This window comes from Mixophyes fleayi, chromosome 1 (assembly GCF_038048845.1).
Source record: "Mixophyes fleayi isolate aMixFle1 chromosome 1, aMixFle1.hap1, whole genome shotgun sequence".
NCBI lineage: Eukaryota > Metazoa > Chordata > Amphibia > Anura > Limnodynastidae > Mixophyes > Mixophyes fleayi.
In genome coordinates, this window is record NC_134402.1 from 228,910,051 (window position 1) to 228,929,116 (window position 19,066).

Below are 19,066 nucleotides of genomic sequence, written 5' to 3' on the forward strand. Positions count from 1 at the left end.
GACAGAGTGATCTCCAGCCTTGTCCTCGTCAACACTCTCAACTGTGTTAACGAGAGAATCACTGATGTCAGCTGGTCCTTTTGTGGCAAGGCTAATATGCAGTGGAAATGTTGTTTTTGGGATAAAGTTAATTGTTATGGCAAAAAGGAAATTAATTGCAATTCATCTGATCAGTCTTCATGACATTCTGGAGTATATGCAAATTGCCATCATAAAAACTGAGGCAGCAGACTTTGTGAAAAATAATATTTGTGTCATTCTCAAACTTTTGGTCATGACTGTTGTAAGTCCATCAAGATGTCAGGGATCTTTTCCTTAGGAAAGGAAAAATACCAAATGATCTGGCGCATTATCTTTTATTTATCATAGGACACATTTACAATTTCTTTAAAATCACAAAGCAAATCAAAAATATTACAAAAGTTTTTTAAAGAATTTTACAGCTGCGTTTCTACCGTAAAATGCAAACAACTCTGTGTGTATATGACACTTCATCACATTATTATATTATGCACAAATAGGGCAATGCGGCTTTAGCATTTACAATTAATTCTGAGAAGCCACATCTTCTCACTATTGTGGGGATAAATATACGCACTTATATACCTAACGTGTATCTGGCACAAATGCAACTGGTATTGACATGTGTCTGACTGAACATATGCACATAAATACACTTTTCTTTTTTATATGAGGTGTCGTGAACATCGAGAAGTTACAGTTATTTATAAGGGTTAACCCATCACATAATTGTGGAGAATAAGGCCTAAATCATAACTGCTGTGTAAATATGTTATCTCAAATGAATCCATTGATAAATTGAGCTACTAAAGTGTAAAATGTGAAGTCAGAAAGTCTGTTGTATGTGTATTCAGTGACTCTGCACATCCCCATTAGAGGATAGCAGAGTCACCTGGCGCAGCTTCAAAGAGCCCCTGCTGTGAGCTATATCCTGACACAAGTTAGTTTTTGGACACCTGAATAGACTTTGTGGGGCTGGTCACAGCTTGACATCCTTGCAGCCAAAGGCAGCATTTGAAGGCCTACAGGTATACAGAAATATGAGCTTCAAAGGAAAATGTCATCATAATTCATATTTTGGGAAATCTGGGTGCCACTCCATACTGAGGAGCAGAAATCACATCAGGGTTGTGAATGACAGGTGCTGGCAGTATCCGGGAACAGCTATAATCACATGTCTGTAGGAAAGGTATGTCACATTGTCATAATTTCCTCACGTTTGGTATTTAAATGTGCAGGAGATTATGACTCATTTATTGCAGGGGGAGTTATGTCTCTGGGATATATTGGTGAAGAATTACCAAAGGTCAAACTTGTGGAATATTTGTGAGCAAACTACAGTGACACTGAGGGGACATCCCTGCCCACCTATTAGCATTTAACACTGCCCCTGTGAAGACCATCCCATTTCATTTTGCTTAATAAACCAGTGTTGTGGAAGGGGCAAATTGTCAGTCTTTTGGGAAAATCAATCCACATTGATAAGTTTTTGTTTTCTTATATCTGAATGCCCTGTACCTTTGTATATTAAATCCATAAATTTAGTAAGTTGCATCCTTGATACTTTAACCAATCCATTAGCCTGTTAAGAAGAATATAGCTCGACTAAGTTAACCCTTTGAATGCCGGTGTGTGATTTGTTGATACATTTGATTAACAAGCTTAGTGTGTGCTTGCATTTATATTTGTGTAACAGTCCCAGAAGGTGTGAAGAGTTAATCCCTTGTTTGCTGGTGTGGGTCTTGCTAGCCTGTGGGTAGCCAAAAGCCTTGTGTGCCAGTGTGGGACAGTATATTGGGGTCCTATTCCCCATATTCAATAGGTGGTGGCAAAACCTGAAGTGTGTGGGGGTGTGAGAGTGCTGTGTGGGGGGCTATTCAGTAGGTCTTTAACCTGTGTGATAGGTAGAGAGATACTTGAGTGTTGGAATTGTGTGTAACCTCATACAGTGAACATCCCAAGTCACGGCAGCTGGGAGCATGTTCATGACATGACGAAACACAAATTAGGAGTTGGGTAATGGAAGGTTCAGGATAAACAAGCAGCACAGACTGATGCAAGTAGATTATGGTTTCAAACATGCCTCTATGAAACACAACATTTTGAGCACATTCTTCCAAACAAATTTCTGCATCTGCAAGAGAAAGACTTAACATTTTGTATTTTCCACTCCTGGGCTCTGGTTGGAGGAAGCTATATGTGTCCAGGTTGGACAAATAGGCCAAGCAGAGCACATGTTCTTATCACCTTTATTTAGGGGATGTGGTAGGTGTCAGTCAAAGTGCGAGGAAAACATGGGTTTGACCCCTGTCAGACTAGAGCTTGCACATTGGGTTTAAAAGACTGGAGTTGTTGGAGTCCTGTGGACGGGGCGATCAACGCTGATCAAGATAATAGAGAGGTAACGTTAGATTAGTGCTAGTGATCGCCAATGAAAACTTGTTTGTTTTTATGAAAGTTGTCTGCCATACTGCAGAATAATGTAAATGACTGTGGTGTCAGCGTCAGAAGTGGTGTCGTACGATGCTTAGGGAAGGCAAATTCTGCTTCCAACCCAGCCAAATAAACAAAATGGAGGGCATTTAAAAGGGTGTGTTGCACAAGTGTTACAAGTGGCTACTACTCAGGAGGAAGCTACTTGACTGTTGCATGCAGAGCTGATTCATTTATTACAGACACAGCAGAACAAGGTAGTGCAGCTTGTGCTTTTCAGATACTTATGCCAGCAGACAATCTAGTTAGGCCACAGTTATGGGGTTTAACTAACTCCTTAAGAAATGTCTCCAACCTGAACCCTATTCACTGACACGAAGCATCAAGTTTAAAATGACACACTGCTTCATGTGAGGGCTTGGCAGCGTTCTTCAGATTACTGAGAATTCTGCCTCATTGTGGTTTCTTGCCTTATTTTCAGCACAAGGCTTTGCTGGCCTTTGCAATGTTTTATGTAAGCGTTATATATGTTATAAGCAAGGATACAGTAATTCATTCATCCAATGTGCATTATTAAATTGATTCAGTTTCATGGATATGTATAGGAGGCCTCTTCTGTTTTTTTCCACAAAGTGTTGTATGGCTCTAATCCATTCTGAGAATATACTTGAAATGCTTATTTTGTTTTGAAATATAATTATCCAATATATAGAATATTTTATATGTAGTTTTTTAAACTGTAATTATTGTCCGATAAGTGGAATAAAAAATACATGAAAAGATCATGTATGCATTTAACAGATAACTAGACATTTTGTAAAGATGTCATAAAGCAATCACATCTAAAAATAAAAAAAAACATTTCCAGGCCCGCTGTCTTAGCTAGCATTCAGACTATAGTGGACCTTGGGCTACTCAATAAAATACACTGAGTGAGCTGCTCCCCCACATAGTAATCTTTACGTTCAGTATGCACAGTGGCCCGCACCGAGGAAGACTCTGTAACTCCTGCAATCTGACTCTCTGTCTTTTCTTTGTTCAAATATATTGCGAGGTGGTAAATTGAATAAATTTGAAGATATAGCAGGGAACACTGATTGAAAGGGTCTGGGAAAGATAGTAAATTAATACTAACAGCATTGATACGGCCTATTCACAATATCAAATAGTGTCTCCAAGTTTCAAGGCCACACTTAATCTTAGAAATTAATTGATAAAATTTGCCTGGAAAAGTTTATGGTATTATTTTGTGATATACAGTATACCTTAGAGATATTTCATTTTACATTGGTGCCAATTGAAATAAAGATTTGTTCCAGGGAAACTCTTGTCAGTAAAATAGGCTAAAGCCTCAGTTTATTGGGGGTTGATCTTATACCCTGAATAGTCTATATATTGTTTGATTTCTTCAAACTATGTTGGATATGATGAAAGCGGGCACACAACTGTGAAAGGTATGTTGTCCACGCATAGGGCAATTTTGTGTTTGATTTGTCCCACTTTAATACTTTCGAGTTTGCATGGATTTTCATGGCTAGGTGTTCAATGATTAGGGCACAGTTTAACAATGAGAGGGGGAAAACCTGTCATGTACCATTGATGTTTCCAAAGAGAGAAGAGGTGCCCCCATTTTTTTGAAACAGTAGCTGTGTGCGAGAAATATAATGCTGAGAACACGTTTCATGGTAAAACCCATCGACCTGTGCCAGTATATATGATCTTTTTGGCATTGTGTGCTAGTAACAAAGAAGAGAATTTTTGTTTATGTAGAGTGTGGATCAGGTAAATGATGCACCGGGTATTATCTGGAGCCTGCTGGACCGGGATGAAACCAGTGTGGTTCAGGTGGACCAGGTAAGGGTGAAGGGAGTTCAATCTAGTTGCCAACACCTTAGCAAATATGTGGCAACAATATAGGTATATAACTTGCACAAAGTATTGGGTCTCTTCCCGGCTTCGGAATCACTGCAATGTTAGCAAGAGTAGTTGCTGTATAGCAGAAGGCACCCTCTAGGATGTAGTTGAAGAACTTTGTCAAAAGCAGGACAATTTCTGCTGCAAATTTCTTGTATTTTTGAGGTGTTAGTCTGTTGGTGTCTGGTGTCGAGGAAGGCTTAAGGCTTTGGTGGCCTTTTAATAAATACCAATATTTACTAAAGAGCTGTGATTCTCTTTATTTCTTTAATAAGGTATAGGCAAGTTGCATAGATTTTTGTAATAGTCCTTTAAAATTTCTGTGGGTTCAAAAGTTGTGGTGTTTTTCTGGGAGGAAAGAGTATTTAGTTATCTTTTGAGGGACTTGATCTGTCCGAATAGCTCATTTGATGGAGTCTGTTTATGCTGTGTTAGAAGTATAGAAGTTTGTCCCTCCAAGGAGCTATTTGTTGAGCTGCAGTTTTCCTGCTGGTAAATGCCCTACAACGACTGCTGCTAATAGTGACCTTATGGGCTTTCCATATGACTCTTGCTGACACTTCTTCAGATGATTTCAGGTCCAAGTAGTTATCATAATTTTAATCTCCTGAAAAGTGAAGTTATTCTGGAGTAGAGCATCATCGAGAAGCCATTTCCAGAACTGAAGGAGAAGCTTGATTATATATAGTAATATGTAATCTCCTGCATGGTTTATTTATGAAAAAGGCATTCTGCCAGGCTCAGTTACCTTGTACATCAAGGATTGAGCAAAATAATCCAAATCAATATGGGAGTAGATCTAGTGTGGTGCCAAAAAAATATGTGTAATCTTTTCCTGTTGAGTTTTTTTAGGTGCCAGGAGTTCTATCAATTCTGGAATATTTTGAGGAGCGATTTCTATCCTAGAGGAGGCTGGAGATGTTCTATCTAGGGTCAGATTTAGAATAACATTAAAGTCATCTACTATTACAACATGACCTTGCACAACTCGCTCAATGTATATGAAGACCTTTGTTAAGAAGGGGCTTTATCTTTGACTAAGAGCATATATGGAGACTAAAGTGATTATTGCAGAGTATAGCGTGCAAATCAGGTTTAGAAAGCATCCATCTGGGTCAGGGAACAATTTGATAGGTAAAAAGGGGATACTGCTCTGAATCAAAATAGCCACTATTTGATTCCTACAATTGCAAATATTAAAAATGTCTGAGAGTATTGTATACCTTGGGGAATTGAATGAACATGCCTTTTGATTTTCTGGGTGAGTTCAGCTCATTTACGTTGATGTACAATATCCTTAATGCAATTGAGATACTGTCTGGGAGTGAAGGTCCAAGGTCCTAGGACACCTTTCTGGAATCCTCTTGGATCTAGGAGAGAGAGAAGACAGAGAAGATGGCCTTACTGTCTTTGAGAAATATGTGGCATTCTCAGCAAATACCTGAAGCTGAAAAGGGAAATGTCAAAGATATTTGAAATTGTGCTGATGAACAATTTTTTGTGAATGTCTGCAAGTCTCTGTTTCTGTATCATAGAGGTAATAAATCCTGAAATATCTGTACCTGCATATTTTGGAAGTTATGTGCCTGCTGTCTTGGATCATGGCAAGGATTTTCTTCTAGTTTTGAAATAATGTTTCTGTATTGTGTGCGGGGTTACAAATTCATGATTGAAAATTGCCTGACATATCATTTGTTTTGGATTAAAAGGCGTTTAATCTTAAATTATGGAGAATTCTTTCTTCATAGTATGTGATTAAGTACAATTATGAATCAAATTTTCCTTCGTAATCTTGAATATATCTCTGCACAAGATTTTTACTCAATTATATTGGCTACTTTGGATGTTACCATTGTGTGTTTTTTGCACTTTAGCTTTGTGATCTGTAAAGCTTTCCACATGATTAACATTTCATATGGCACAAATCGATGGACCACAAGCATGTCCCGGTAAAAACAAGGATCAAAAGAGTCCACACTAGCTGCTGGCATATGGATCCCAAATGTGCGTATTCCCTCGTGGTTACCTGGGCTTAGGCCTGCCTTCTCCAAGCACATCCCCAAATAAGCATCATCAATTGGGAATAGTGGGATGTATTCAGATTCCCTTAAAATAGAATATGAAGTGAAGCCAGACATAAGAATGCCCCCACCACCACAGTAGGGAGAAAATGAATCACCAGGAAAAAGTTCTTTTGGGACATAGTATTTGCTATTCTTCTCATAAACAGGAGGCATCCCTATATTAAGTGCCCCAACAAACAGATGACTGTTTCTACCATCTTTTTCTAAGCTTTGCAAATATGTAATGACGTTAAAAATGTGGACAAAAACATCATCATCTCCATTGAAAATAAACTGCACTCCTGGACATTTATGATTCCGCCACTGGAGGAACAGGACCTGCTTCAAGGTTAAATTGTAGAAGGTGTCTTGAAAGTTCCACTGCAATATATCTCCATATGTCTGACTCTCCGTAGCCAGCAATTGCATCATGCGTTTTGCCTCTTCTTTTGTCCTTGAGACTCCACTGAGAAAAATTCTTCTTATTTTGACACCTCGATATGTCTTCTCTGCTCCCCATGTTTTCCGGATGACCTCACGACGTTCGTAATTTGCTGGGGATGTTTTGATAGCTAATAACAGGAAAACTCCTTGAGAGGCATTAGGGCCACCACACTTCATGGGAGAGTCGAGTAGCAATTGAAAATGTCTGCAATGACGGTAAGTCAAAAAATCCTTCATGTTCTGTGGCTGCCCATGAAAATCTGTGAAGTTTTGGACGGAACTGTTTTCTGCACATTTGACAGGTGGTTGTTTAGAAATGGTTGGAAGGACATGGCGAATAATCACCTCATCTATTGGACTAGAGTTTATAGAAACTTGTAAATTATTTGATAAAAAAAATGAGCGCAGAGTGATAATAGTCACCACTAATCCAAATATGTACTTGCAGAAATGTTTTTTCATGGTAACTCTTTTGAGAGTTGACACTGGTAAAGATGAAAGAGAAGAAATATGTTAATTACCAGTACTGTTTTTATTAAGCCTGTGGCAATCATTGATAATGTTATAATATATATAATGGAAGAGACATAACATTTTATTTGTTTTACATATACACACTATATACACGGTACAGTAATACGACACCGCCAAAATCCCATACACATTTTCACAATATATAGGTTTATAGTTAAATATAAACATTATTACTACAATAGCACTTCCCATATCAATTATTTTTTTACTGAGCCACTCAATAGAGAGAATTGAAAAATAATTAAAATGTGCAACTTTGTAACCTTCAATGACAGATTGTTATCAATATCAATAGCTTTCAAATTCATTCTGTTCCATCCACTTCCTTGATCGGTGGCATACAACTTTTCTTAATGTAGCTTTTAGTTGCATAAGCACCACATGTGCAAAATACCTATAAGCAAGAAGTTATCAATAGCAACTCTAACATCATTTTACTAATATAGTCAGAAATACTGTTAATATTATATGTGAATCACATATATTATTTACACTTATGTTTGTTCATTCCTACCTATACAGCAAATAACAGGTAACAGTATTGCTTGAATAATGTCTGCATGAGTAAATATGATGCTTTGGTGATTTCAATGATAAGTATTATAATTCTACAGCACATAACAAACACGTGTATATAAAATGATTTGTTCATATTTGCTTTCAATTCATGTAAAAGCAGTTTTCAGTATTTTTGTTTACTTATGGACTGACTATGCACTTTTTCCCCACGCCATACTTGTTGATCAGTAATTAAGCTGATAACTACAGCACACAATTACAACCAAGTGCAAGTGGAGTTCATGGAAGTACTCTCTACTGAAGTCATGCTGGGAAGGGACCTAGGGCATGTAATGGCAAGACAACTTTGTTAACAAGGTTATGCACAGGTAGACCCGGACCATGCTCAATCACCAAGTACATGCTCTGCCTTCAGTACCAAGGGTCCCCGATGAAGCACAACCTCTGAATCATCACCAAGTAACCCACCACCTGATATAACTGTCCATGTTTTGACCTGAGGGAGGTGGATAGAGCCAACATTAGGAGGGCACAATGGACAGACTTATCCCTAGCTAGTCTCCACAAAGTTGCTGACCAACTGGACTTACCCACTAGTGGGGAGATCAAACTGCTCTGAAGGGTTACTGAGATGCATGCTCTACAACTAGTGGTTCCCATGATGTTTCTGAATTTGGCCACTTTGGTATGTGCAAGACCAATACACGTCTGGCTGGGGCTAGGGTCACCCAAGATGTATAAAATTACCAGGCCTCTTAAAGTGTGCTAAAGTGTGCTGGAGGAATCCATGGTCAAACATGCCTTCAGTCCATAAGATTATCGGCAAGCCCTTCAAGCGAGGAGCAATGGATATAATTGGACTCAATTTGACAGGGAAAAAATACACTGGAACCTGACACTGGTTGACTATGCTATCAGATACCTTGAAGATGTAGGCCAGGCATCAATAGAAGATGATCATGTAGCATAGGTGCTGATGGACATATTCAGGTGGGTAGAATTTCCTCAGAAGCTTATTTAGTAACAGAGGAAAAAAATTGGGATCAGGCCCCTGCATACCAAGCCCTACTATCCCAAGGCAAATAGGCTATGTGGGAGTTTTCACGCTACCCTCAAGCAGTTGTTTTGGGCATATACAGACTGGGAGAAGTCCCTAAAGCAGCTGTTTTTTGTCTACAAGGTAAAGTGCAATAGGAGTCTATCAGTTGCTCCTCATTCCAGCTTTTGTATGGACAGACAATACAAGGACTCCTGGACTTGGGATGTGAGAGCATGGAAGGGATTTTCAGGGTGCCGGAGGTACCCATTATTGCGTAAGTTGATAAGTTGCGAATCAACTTGACTGTGTCTGGGACTGCGAACTAGATATAGGGCTAAAGGTGTTTGTTTTAGTTCCAGCTCAGATGGATAAGCTTCAGTCCACTTGGACTTGTCCCTAAACTGTAGTGCAGTGCCACGGCAAAACAGACTATGTAGTCACCTTGGATAGTGCAGGCACACAACTAAGGGTGAATCACATTAAACCGGATATTACATGGACAGAGAGGTTAGGGTACTGCCCATGTTTGACACCAAAACACCCCCTAGAGGCAATGCATTTAGGGATGAGGTGTCACTATGTAAGTGAAATATTAGTTTATGTTGAAAATGTACCTTCATTATTAACAAATTTCACAAGAAGACCTTATCTGGTTAAAAATACACACACCAATGTTTTGTACAATTTTCTTTAATAAAACAAATTACAAAATAACCACAACAATGTAAAAAAAATAACTATAAAATGGCTCTAGAATTACTACATTTTTTAAAATCAATTTTTAATTTTTGTTTAAATATTTTTTAATGTTTTACACAACAGAAGCCATGAATGGCGGATTTTCAACAGGGGTAGTATGTGAATCCAGCTCAGGCTAGATCACAATCTGGCTTTCTTCTTCATCTGTAATAAAAAAAAAAGAACACCTTTTTGCAAACATGTTTTACTTCTCAAGGTGTACTTTCTATACCCATTTGCCGGGATCAAGGTGTGAAGTGTTACATAACTTGCAGCTCTTCTTTTGGGGGGAATCAAATATTTTTATTAAAATGTCTGTAAAATGTCTGCTTGTCATTCATTCATCGTATGCGCGCAATCGGGGGTGGAGCTGGACCTATGATGATTGTACTCCATTTTTCGCAATTCAATGCACCTGGATTTGATATAATTAAAATGCACCTGCGTGGTATATTTAAATACTGCTCCGTCGTTCATTCTGTGCTACTATTTTCCGACTTGGGCAGCATTTGCATTGGAGAATCAGAAAAACAGTTTTGCATTCTGTAATTGGGGTGAGTACAATGTCCTATTTCTCACTTATGTGTTCCAGAGCTAATTGTAAATATGAAAAGCTATTAGTTTAGCAAGCTAGGGCCATTTTGACATCATATATAACTTCTAAGGCTAAAGTTTTCTGCCTCTGCAGAAGTGTGTTGTGTAACAACACTTGCAACTCTATTCCAAGGTACATGTAATGCTAAACACAGTAGTAGCCAGTGGAGTGAATTGTTTGCATTAACAATGCCAATATATATATATTTATGTGGTCAGGGGCAGGCAGAGCAGGGGGGGCATGTGCCCCCCGGGTCGATCCCATAGTTGGCTACTTTGGGCTGGGACACTGTGCCACCTGCATTTTTTTCCTTTAAAATAGGCTGCTGAGTTGAGTTATGCCCCCTGGGCTAAAATTTCCCAGCCCTACCCTTTATGTGGTGGTCTTTGTTGGGGGGGGGGGGGGTGGGGGATTTAAATATTGCTCAAACACTTATTACAGTTTAACTCCTTATGCCTTTTTTTTTTTCACTTTAGAATCATCGAGAGAAGTCCTCTCACCGTTATTAGTTGTTATACTGGCCCAGAAATTTGTTCTATAATTTCGGTGAGTACATTAGCCTTAGATTGTCCTTTAAGGCCATGTAATGCTGATTACTTAGGCCTGTCTTTTTGCATCTCTTTATAATGTTTTGAAAATTTCTGATGAGGAAGCAGGACCCAGTCAGGCCTCTGGCACCTCAAGAAGCAGAAAGAGGCAGACGAACATTACCGAGCAGAAGGTGCAAATTATCGTGGAGCTGGCGGTGGAAAAGCTCCACTCTACAACCGTACAGCTCTCCACCTCATCGAAACTCCGCATATGGGATGAAATAACACTACAGGCCAATGCCGTGGCTCAATGTCATCGTACCCGAGTGAGGTTAAAAAAAACTTTACTATTTATATCTTTGGCACCCTAATTAATATATTTGTGTACTAAAAACATAGTACAGGTTAGGTTACTGTTAACATTACACATTATATGAAATTATAAGCTAACAATGTTTTTTATTATGTTGGAAGTCAAATTGTTTAAAGTGTTATTTTATTTTCCTGTGTGAAAGTCGATTGTTCAAAATGCGCATGTTCGTTTCTTATAATTATCCAACAAGGGCAAGACACACATATTTTGGATTGTGTGTGTGTGTGTGTGTGTGTATATATATATATATACACATTTTTATTACAAATTAATACATTTCAAGATGGTCAAACATTAATATATTTCCTCAATTTGCACAGCTGGTATGACTTTAAGCAAAGGCTTAAAGATAAAGTGAAGAACCAGAGTAACTGGGGTCAACGCATTGGAGGCGGATCCCCACTTAACTCAACCTCACTTCCCTGGAGACCATGGCATTGGCCTGTATTGATGTAGCATGCATCCAAGGGGTGGGTCGTATTGATACAGGCTGCAGCCCACCCCTATTAAAACCTCTAACTCCAATAGGTACATTTTAACTATATATAAATTTGTTTCAGATATTTGTCTGTTTTGGCTTTAAAAAATTAGCCCCTCTAACAGTATGTGGCTTATTGATACATTTCAATTATAGATAGCATATCATTGCAACCTCACCCGCAACATCCTACTGTACATTCAGACCACAGTCTATAGCATTTATGTTTTATTTGAATATAAACATCACTTCAGAATCCAAATGATGCCTATTTGATCATCCACCACTCTTATATGCTGGTGATGTTTACATTTGCCCCCCCAAATAGAATGTAACATTACAAAAGTATTACACAACTACATGTCTGGCAAACTATGTTCATTGGTTCCCACAGGGTACATGTTGCTCAGACTATGAATAACTGTAGATTTGTCTTTTTAAAATTTTTACAGCTCAGGAGTAGGAGGAGAATGATGAGGAGGACAAAGCCAACCAGGGGACACTGGTGGGGGCTGCCCGTGATGTGGAGGAGCCTCAGAGGGAGGAAGCATGAGTCGTTCGGCAGCAGGCACAATCTCACTTATCCGACCAACTGCACAAAACCAATGATGACATTAGAGACAATAGAGATCTACACTACCCTCACCCATTTCGAGCTCAATTTAGACACCAACATTCAAACAATTAGTTCCACCCTCACAGATATGCGCAACCTCTTTTCATGCTTCTTAGACCTGCAGTTCCAGCATCACACTTCACACCTTTCTCCACAAATGTTTACCCATTCACCATTACCTCAAAAGTTCACCCCTATGCGTCAGCCAAATTTAGCCAGCACAGACCCTCAGTCCCATCATGTTCACTTTTCCCCTGCTACTACTCAAACCCAACAAACAAACAATCTGACCCCCATACATTTCTGCCTCCATCCCACCCTTCCACATTTCTACCTCTATCCTACCCTCCTGCCCAACCTTCTGCCCAACCTCCATCCTACCCTCTGGCCTACCCTCCTACCCAACCTCCATCCTACCCTCCGGCCTACCCTCCTGCCCAACCTCCATCCTACCCTCCGGCCCAACCTTCATCCTACCCTCTGGCCCAACCTCCTGCCCAATTCCTGCCTTCCCTCCTGCCCAACCTCATGCCTACCCTCCTGCCCAACCTCCATACTGCCCTACTGCCCAACCTCCATCCTGCCCTTCTGCCAAACCTCCATCCTGCCCAACCCCTGGCCTACTCTCCTGCTCAACATCCATCCTACCCTCCTGCCCAACCGCCATCCTACCCTTCTCCCTAATCTCCATCCTACCCTCCTGCCTAACCTCCGGCTTACCCTCCTGCCCAACCTCCATCCTACCCTCCTGCCCACCCTCCATCCTACCTTCTGGCCTACCCTCTTTCCCAACCTCCTGCCCAACCTCTATCCTACCCTCCTGGCCAACCTTCGGCCTATCCTCTTTCCTTATCTCCTGCTCAACCTCCATCCTAACCTCCGACCCAACCTCTGACCTACCCTCCAGCCCAACCTCCATCTTACCCTCCTGCCCAACCTCCATCCTACCTTCCTGTCCCACCACCTGCCCAACCTCCATCCTACCCTCCTGCCCAACCTCCATCCTACCCTCCTTCCCAACCTCTGACCAAACCTCATGCCTAACCTCATGCCCAACCTCCATCCTACCCTCCTGCCCAACCTCCACCCTTCCCTCCTACCCAACCTCCGGCACACCCTTCGGCACAACCTCCAGACCCTCCTGTCTACCCTCCAGCCCCTTCGGCATGCCGTTGGTCACACCCTGCTGACCCAGTGACCTCTGCTTCTTCTCCTAAGCCTTCCACATTATGGCTAACCCGAAGCCAGGCCAAAAAACCAAAGCAACAACCATCCAAAAAAAACAAAAAATTATTGAACTTATATTGTTTTTTTTGTTTATGTTTTTTTTTGTTTGTTTCCTGATAAATTTGAAATAAAAAAATATTAATCACAAAGCCATGTTTCTGTTTTTTATGTAATAGACTTAAATTAGTGAATTTTTCAACAGATTGATTCACAACATTAACGTCAAAATAGGTACACAGAGCAAACATACCTTGCAAAATAACAAAATACACATAAAAATCTGCCTCCTTGATATAAGTAACATCAATTAGGCAGACATGTTTGAAGGAGGGTGTAATAATGTTTTGTTTTGGGGGGTTTTACAACAGACCTGTCACGGAGGTGACTTTAGTACCTGCAAGTATTGGCTCAGCTATGCCAGGAGGCGCGGAGTCTAACACGCCGCCGGTATTCACCAGGGACCCCCGCAAGGGAGTTTGGGCTTTGCGGCGAACGACGTGCAGGTCGCGGCCCTCCCAGGTAGCTACTTGCGAGGTAAGGGCAAATCCGTGGAGGTACAGTCCGAGTCAGAACCAAGCGGGCAGGTAAGGTACAAAATCAGAAGGCAGAGGATAGTCAGCAGGCCGAGGTCAGAACCGAGGTATAATAGCAGGACACAGGGAGAATCCAAAGGCAAGGTCAGGAAGCCGGGTCAAACACAGGAATCAATGGAGAATACACTAAGGTTGTCAGAAACGCTGGAGGCTAGGAAACTAGTTGCTCTGGCATCCTAGTGATGTCAGAGCAGGATATAAATAGCAGGAGCTAAACCCCCATTGGTGGGCAGTGATTCGGTGGCCAGCTGTCTGGCCGCCGACAGGAAATCCTAACAGCGCGTCCCGTTGTCATGGCGACGGGCGCGCATGCGCACACCGCCGCCGGAAGGTGCGTCTCCGTTGCCTAGCAACGGGACGCTGCAGGAGAGTCAGACGTCCGTCCCTGCTTAGCGTGGAGGCGCGGGGACGGCGTCTGACAGTACCCCCCTCCTCACAATCGGAAGACCTATCGGGTAAGGAGCGTTGTTTAAGAAAGGCGGATAGTAATCCTGGAGCATGCAAATCTTCTTTAAAAACCCAAGACCTCTCCTCTGGACCAAAGCCTTTCCAATGTACCAGGTACTGTAAACGTCCTCGAAATTTACGTTCTTCCAGGATTTGACTAATCTCATATTCGTCCCCCATAGTGGTGGGAATAGCATGAGGAACAGGGGTGACGTGAGAAAACTTGTTGAGTATCAGCGGTTTAAGGAGGGAAATATGGAAGGTGTTATGGATTTTTAGTGCCCGAGGAAGTTGGAGTCTAACCGTAACTGGGTTAATAATTTGAGTAACTGAAAAGGGTCCAATGAAGCGTGGTGCCAGTTTCATGGAGTGAACCCGAAGTCTCAAATTCCTAGTGGACAGCCAGACCTTGTCCCCAACCTGGAGGGCTGGTACGACTCTTCTGTGAATATCAGCGGATGATTTATAATGATGTCCAGACTTGAGAAGATTCTGTTTGGTGGAAACCCATAGTTTAGCCATATCTTGAGTCATGGCATGGGCGGCAGGGACCGTGGGGGGAGGGAAGGAAAATGAGGGAAGCATGGGATGGGTCCCATATACCGTAAAGAATGGGGAATAACCAGAAGAAGAGTGATTGTGGTTGTTGTGGGCGAATTCGGCCCAAGGTAACAGAAGACTCCAATTGGATTGGTTGTGTGAAGAAAAGCAACGAAGAAATAATTCTAAATCTTGATTAACTCGCTCCGTTTGACCGTTGGTTTGTGGGTGGTACCCAGAGGAGAATTTAAGACTAATACCTAAGTCCTTGCAGAAGGCTCTCCAGAAACGAGAAACAAACTGGACGCCACGGTCCGAGATTAGCTCCTGAGGACAACCGTGTAGGCGGAAGATCTCTTTAATAAAGACTTATGCTAGTTTAGTTGCAGTAGGAAGGCCCTTGAGGGGGACGAAGTGGGCCATTTTAGAAAATCTGTCGACAGTGACCCAGATGGTGTTGTAGCCGTTACTGGGTGGTAAGTCGGTGATGAAATCCATTGAGATGCTAGACCAAGGGTGGTCAGGAATTGGAAGAGGTTGTAACAGTCCAGCAGGAGGTTGTCTGGGTACTTTATTTTGAGCACAAGTGGTGCATGAGGCTACAAACTCCCGGACGTCAGTACGGATGGTGGGCCACCAGTATTGCCGCGAGAGTAGTGAAAGAGTCTTCTCTGATCCGGCATGTCCAGCAAACTTGGAAGTATGTGCCCAACGGAGCGCCTTCAGGCGAAGGTGTGGTTCCAGAAAGGAGCAACCGACAGGCGGTGTCCGAGTGACGGCCACAATGCACGAAGGTTCTAAGACCGGTGGAGGTTCTACCGAATGAGGAGTATCAGAGGTGTCGAAGGAACGGGACAGAGCATCAGCCTTGGAGTTTAGTGAACCAGCACGGTAGGTGAGTTTGAGATTGAACCGAGCAAAGAACGAGGACCATCTGGCTTGACGGGGGTTCAAGCACCGAGCCTCCCGAAGGTAGATTAGATTCTTGTGATCGGTAAGTACGGTGACCGGGTGGAGAGCACCTTCCAGGAAGTGGCGCCATTCCTCGAGTGCAGATTTTACAGCTAACAACTCTTTATCCCCGATGCTGTAATTAGATTCAGAAGGGGAAAATCTCCTAGAGAAGAACCCGCAAGGTATTAGTCTCCCAGAAATAGTCTCTTGCGACAAGACTGCCCCGACACCAAGCGAGGAGGCATCAACTTCGACTAGAAATGGTTTGTTTTGATCAGGTTGAGCAATCACTGACGCAGAAGAGAAGGTTTTTTTGAGGAGTTCAAAAGCAGTAATGGCTTCCGGAGACCAAACTTGGGAATTAGCTGTTTTTCTGGTCAGATGGGTAATGGGTGCAATAATGGACGAAAAGTGCGGTATAAACTGCCGATAGTAGTTGGCGAATCCGACAAATCTCTGAATTGCTTTTAGTCCCACTGGTCTGGGCCATTCGAGTATAGCAGATAATTTCACAGGGTCCATCTGCAATCCAACTCCAGATACAATGTACCCCAGGAAGGGGATCCGGGATACCTCAAAGACACACTTCTCGAGTTTGCAGTATAATTTATTCGTTCTTAACCGAGAAAGAACCTCTGCAACATGAGCACGATGGGTGGCCAAATCTGGAGAGAAGATTAAGATATCGTCAAGATAAGCTACAACAGAAACGTAGAGAAGGTCTTGAAAAATCTCGTTAATAAAAGACTGAAACACAGCAGGGGCGTTGCACAATCCAAAGGGCATCACGAGATACTCAAAGTGACCCTCTTTAGTGCAAAAGGCAGTCTTCCACTCGTCACCAGAGCGTATCCGGATGAGGTTGTATGCTCCTCTCAAATCTAATTTAGTAAAGATCTTAGAACCAGAGATCCTATCAAATAGTTCAGAGATGAGAGGCAACGGGTATCTGTTTTTCACAGTGATGGCATTCAATCGCCGGTAATCAATACAAGGTCGCAGCGTCCCGTCTTTCTTTTTGACAAAGAAGAATCCCGCCCCTGCGGGGGAGGTAGATTTCCTGATAAATCCACGCTGGAGATTTTCAGATATATAAGTAGACATGGCAGCATTCTCAGGAAGAGATAATGGGTAAATCCTGCCCTTGGGAAGCGGTTTATCAGGAAGAAGTTCAATGGAGCAATCCCAGGCCCGATGAGGAGGTAAGGACTCGGCTGCAGTTTTGCAGAACACATCTCGGTAGGAGTTATATGCAGAAGGTAATTAAATTTGCGGAGATGTCCGACGACAAGGAAGAGTAGAGTGGCCAGACTTTAGACCAGACAGGCAGGATTTAGAACATTGTGGGCCCCAGGAGGTGACCATAGCACGATTCCAATCAAATTGGGGTGAGTGAAGCTTGAGCCAAGGTAATCCTAAAATGACAGTGTTGACTGAACAAGGAAGAACCAAAAACTCGATAAGTTCAGAATGTAGCACCCCTACCGTCAGCCGAATAGGAGAACAGATGTGGGACACCGACCCGTTGGAGATCCGAGTCCCATCCACTGCGGTGAGAAACAATGGCTGAGGCAATTTTAGAGTATTTAATTGGAGTTGCGATGCCAGAGTGGCAGATATAAAATTCCCGGCAGAGCCGGAATCCACAAAGGCTAGGGTCTCAAAGGGGCCGACAGCTGAGTCCAAGGAGATGGGCATGAGGCAATCTGTGCTAGTAGTAGTGTAGGGAGTGGTAACTCCAACTCCTAAGTCGGCCTCCCTGCCACCGACTAGGAGGGAGCGTTTCCCGGTCTTTTAGTGCAGGAGGATATGGTATGGCCAGGATCCCCGCAGTATAAGCACAGATTCTGTTTAAAGCGTCGCTGACGCTCCTCAGCAGAAAGTCGAGATCGGCCAATCTGCATCGGTTCCTCCTGAAGTATCGGATTTTGGAACATGGGAGCTAGGCGAGTAGGGACCCGTCTGGAGGCGGAACGTTCCTGGGTGCGTTCTCTAAATCGTAAATCAATGCGGTTGCATAGGGTGATTAGTAAATCTAGATCAGTAGGAAGCTCCCGAGACGTTAACTCGTCCTTAACTCGATCCGATAGGCCTTGCCAGAATGCCGCTACTAGGGCTTCGTTGTTCCAGCTGAGTTCAGAGGACAGGGTGCGGAACTGAATGGCGTACTGTCCGACTGTCATGGACCCTTGACGGAGGTTCAGGAGGCTGGCGGCAGCAGAGGATACGCGGCCTGGCTCATCGAAGACCTTGCGGAAGGTCTCAATAAAGGTAGCAGCATTAGCAAGAAGTGCGTCATTTCGCTCCCACAAGGGAGAAGCCCAAGCAAGAGCCTGTCCGGATAATAGAGAGATGATAAAAGCCACTTTGATGCGTTCCGAGGGAAACGAGGCAGGATTACATTCAAAATGAATAAGACATTGGTTTAGGAACCCCCTGCATTTCTTAGGCTCTCCGTCAAACTTCTCCGGCGGGGAAAGTCTCAAAGCCGCAGTGGGTGCCACGGCAGGAGAGGAGGAAGTTGTTGCGGCTGCAGGGGTGGTCACGGGAACATTTTGAGCTGCGGTCATGGAGGTCTGGAGGGCCTCGAGACGTGAGGCGACGCCTTGAACACAGTGAAGCAACTGGGCTTGCTCGGCTTCTTGTTTCTCCACTCTGTGCGCCAAATGGAGTAGTAGATCACGTGCAGAAGGTTCGTTAGACGACTCGGTAGACATGGCCAGAGCAAACTGTCACGGAGGTGACTTTAGTACCTGCAAGTATTGGCTCAGCTATGCCAGGAGGCGCGGAGTCTAACACGCCGCCGGTATTCACCAGGGACCCCCGCAAGGGAGTTTGGGCTTTGCGGCGAACGACGTGCAGGTCGCGGCCCTCCCAGGTAGCTACTTGCGAGGTAAGGGCAAATCCGTGGAGGTACAGTCCGAGTCAGAACCAAGCGGGCAGGTAAGGTACAAAATCAGAAGGCAGAGGATAGTCAGCAGGCCGAGGTCAGAACCGAGGTATAATAG

At 42.9% G+C, this 19,066-nt stretch overlaps 1 protein-coding gene across 1 annotated transcript in view; it reads right to left on the minus strand.

Moving 5' to 3' along the window:
• Positions 1 to 340: 340 nt before the first annotated feature.
• LOC142151253 (N-acetyllactosaminide beta-1,3-N-acetylglucosaminyltransferase 3-like) overlaps positions 341 to 19,066 on the minus strand; it is a 43,223-nt gene continuing 24,497 nt past the window's right edge. The window contains exon 2 of the mRNA XM_075206689.1: positions 341 to 7,360. Within this exon, the coding sequence (XP_075062790.1) occupies positions 6,186 to 7,337 (1,152 nt within the window). The 5' untranslated portion in view covers positions 7,338 to 7,360 and the 3' untranslated portion in view covers positions 341 to 6,185. The remainder of the gene's footprint in view (positions 7,361 to 19,066) is intronic.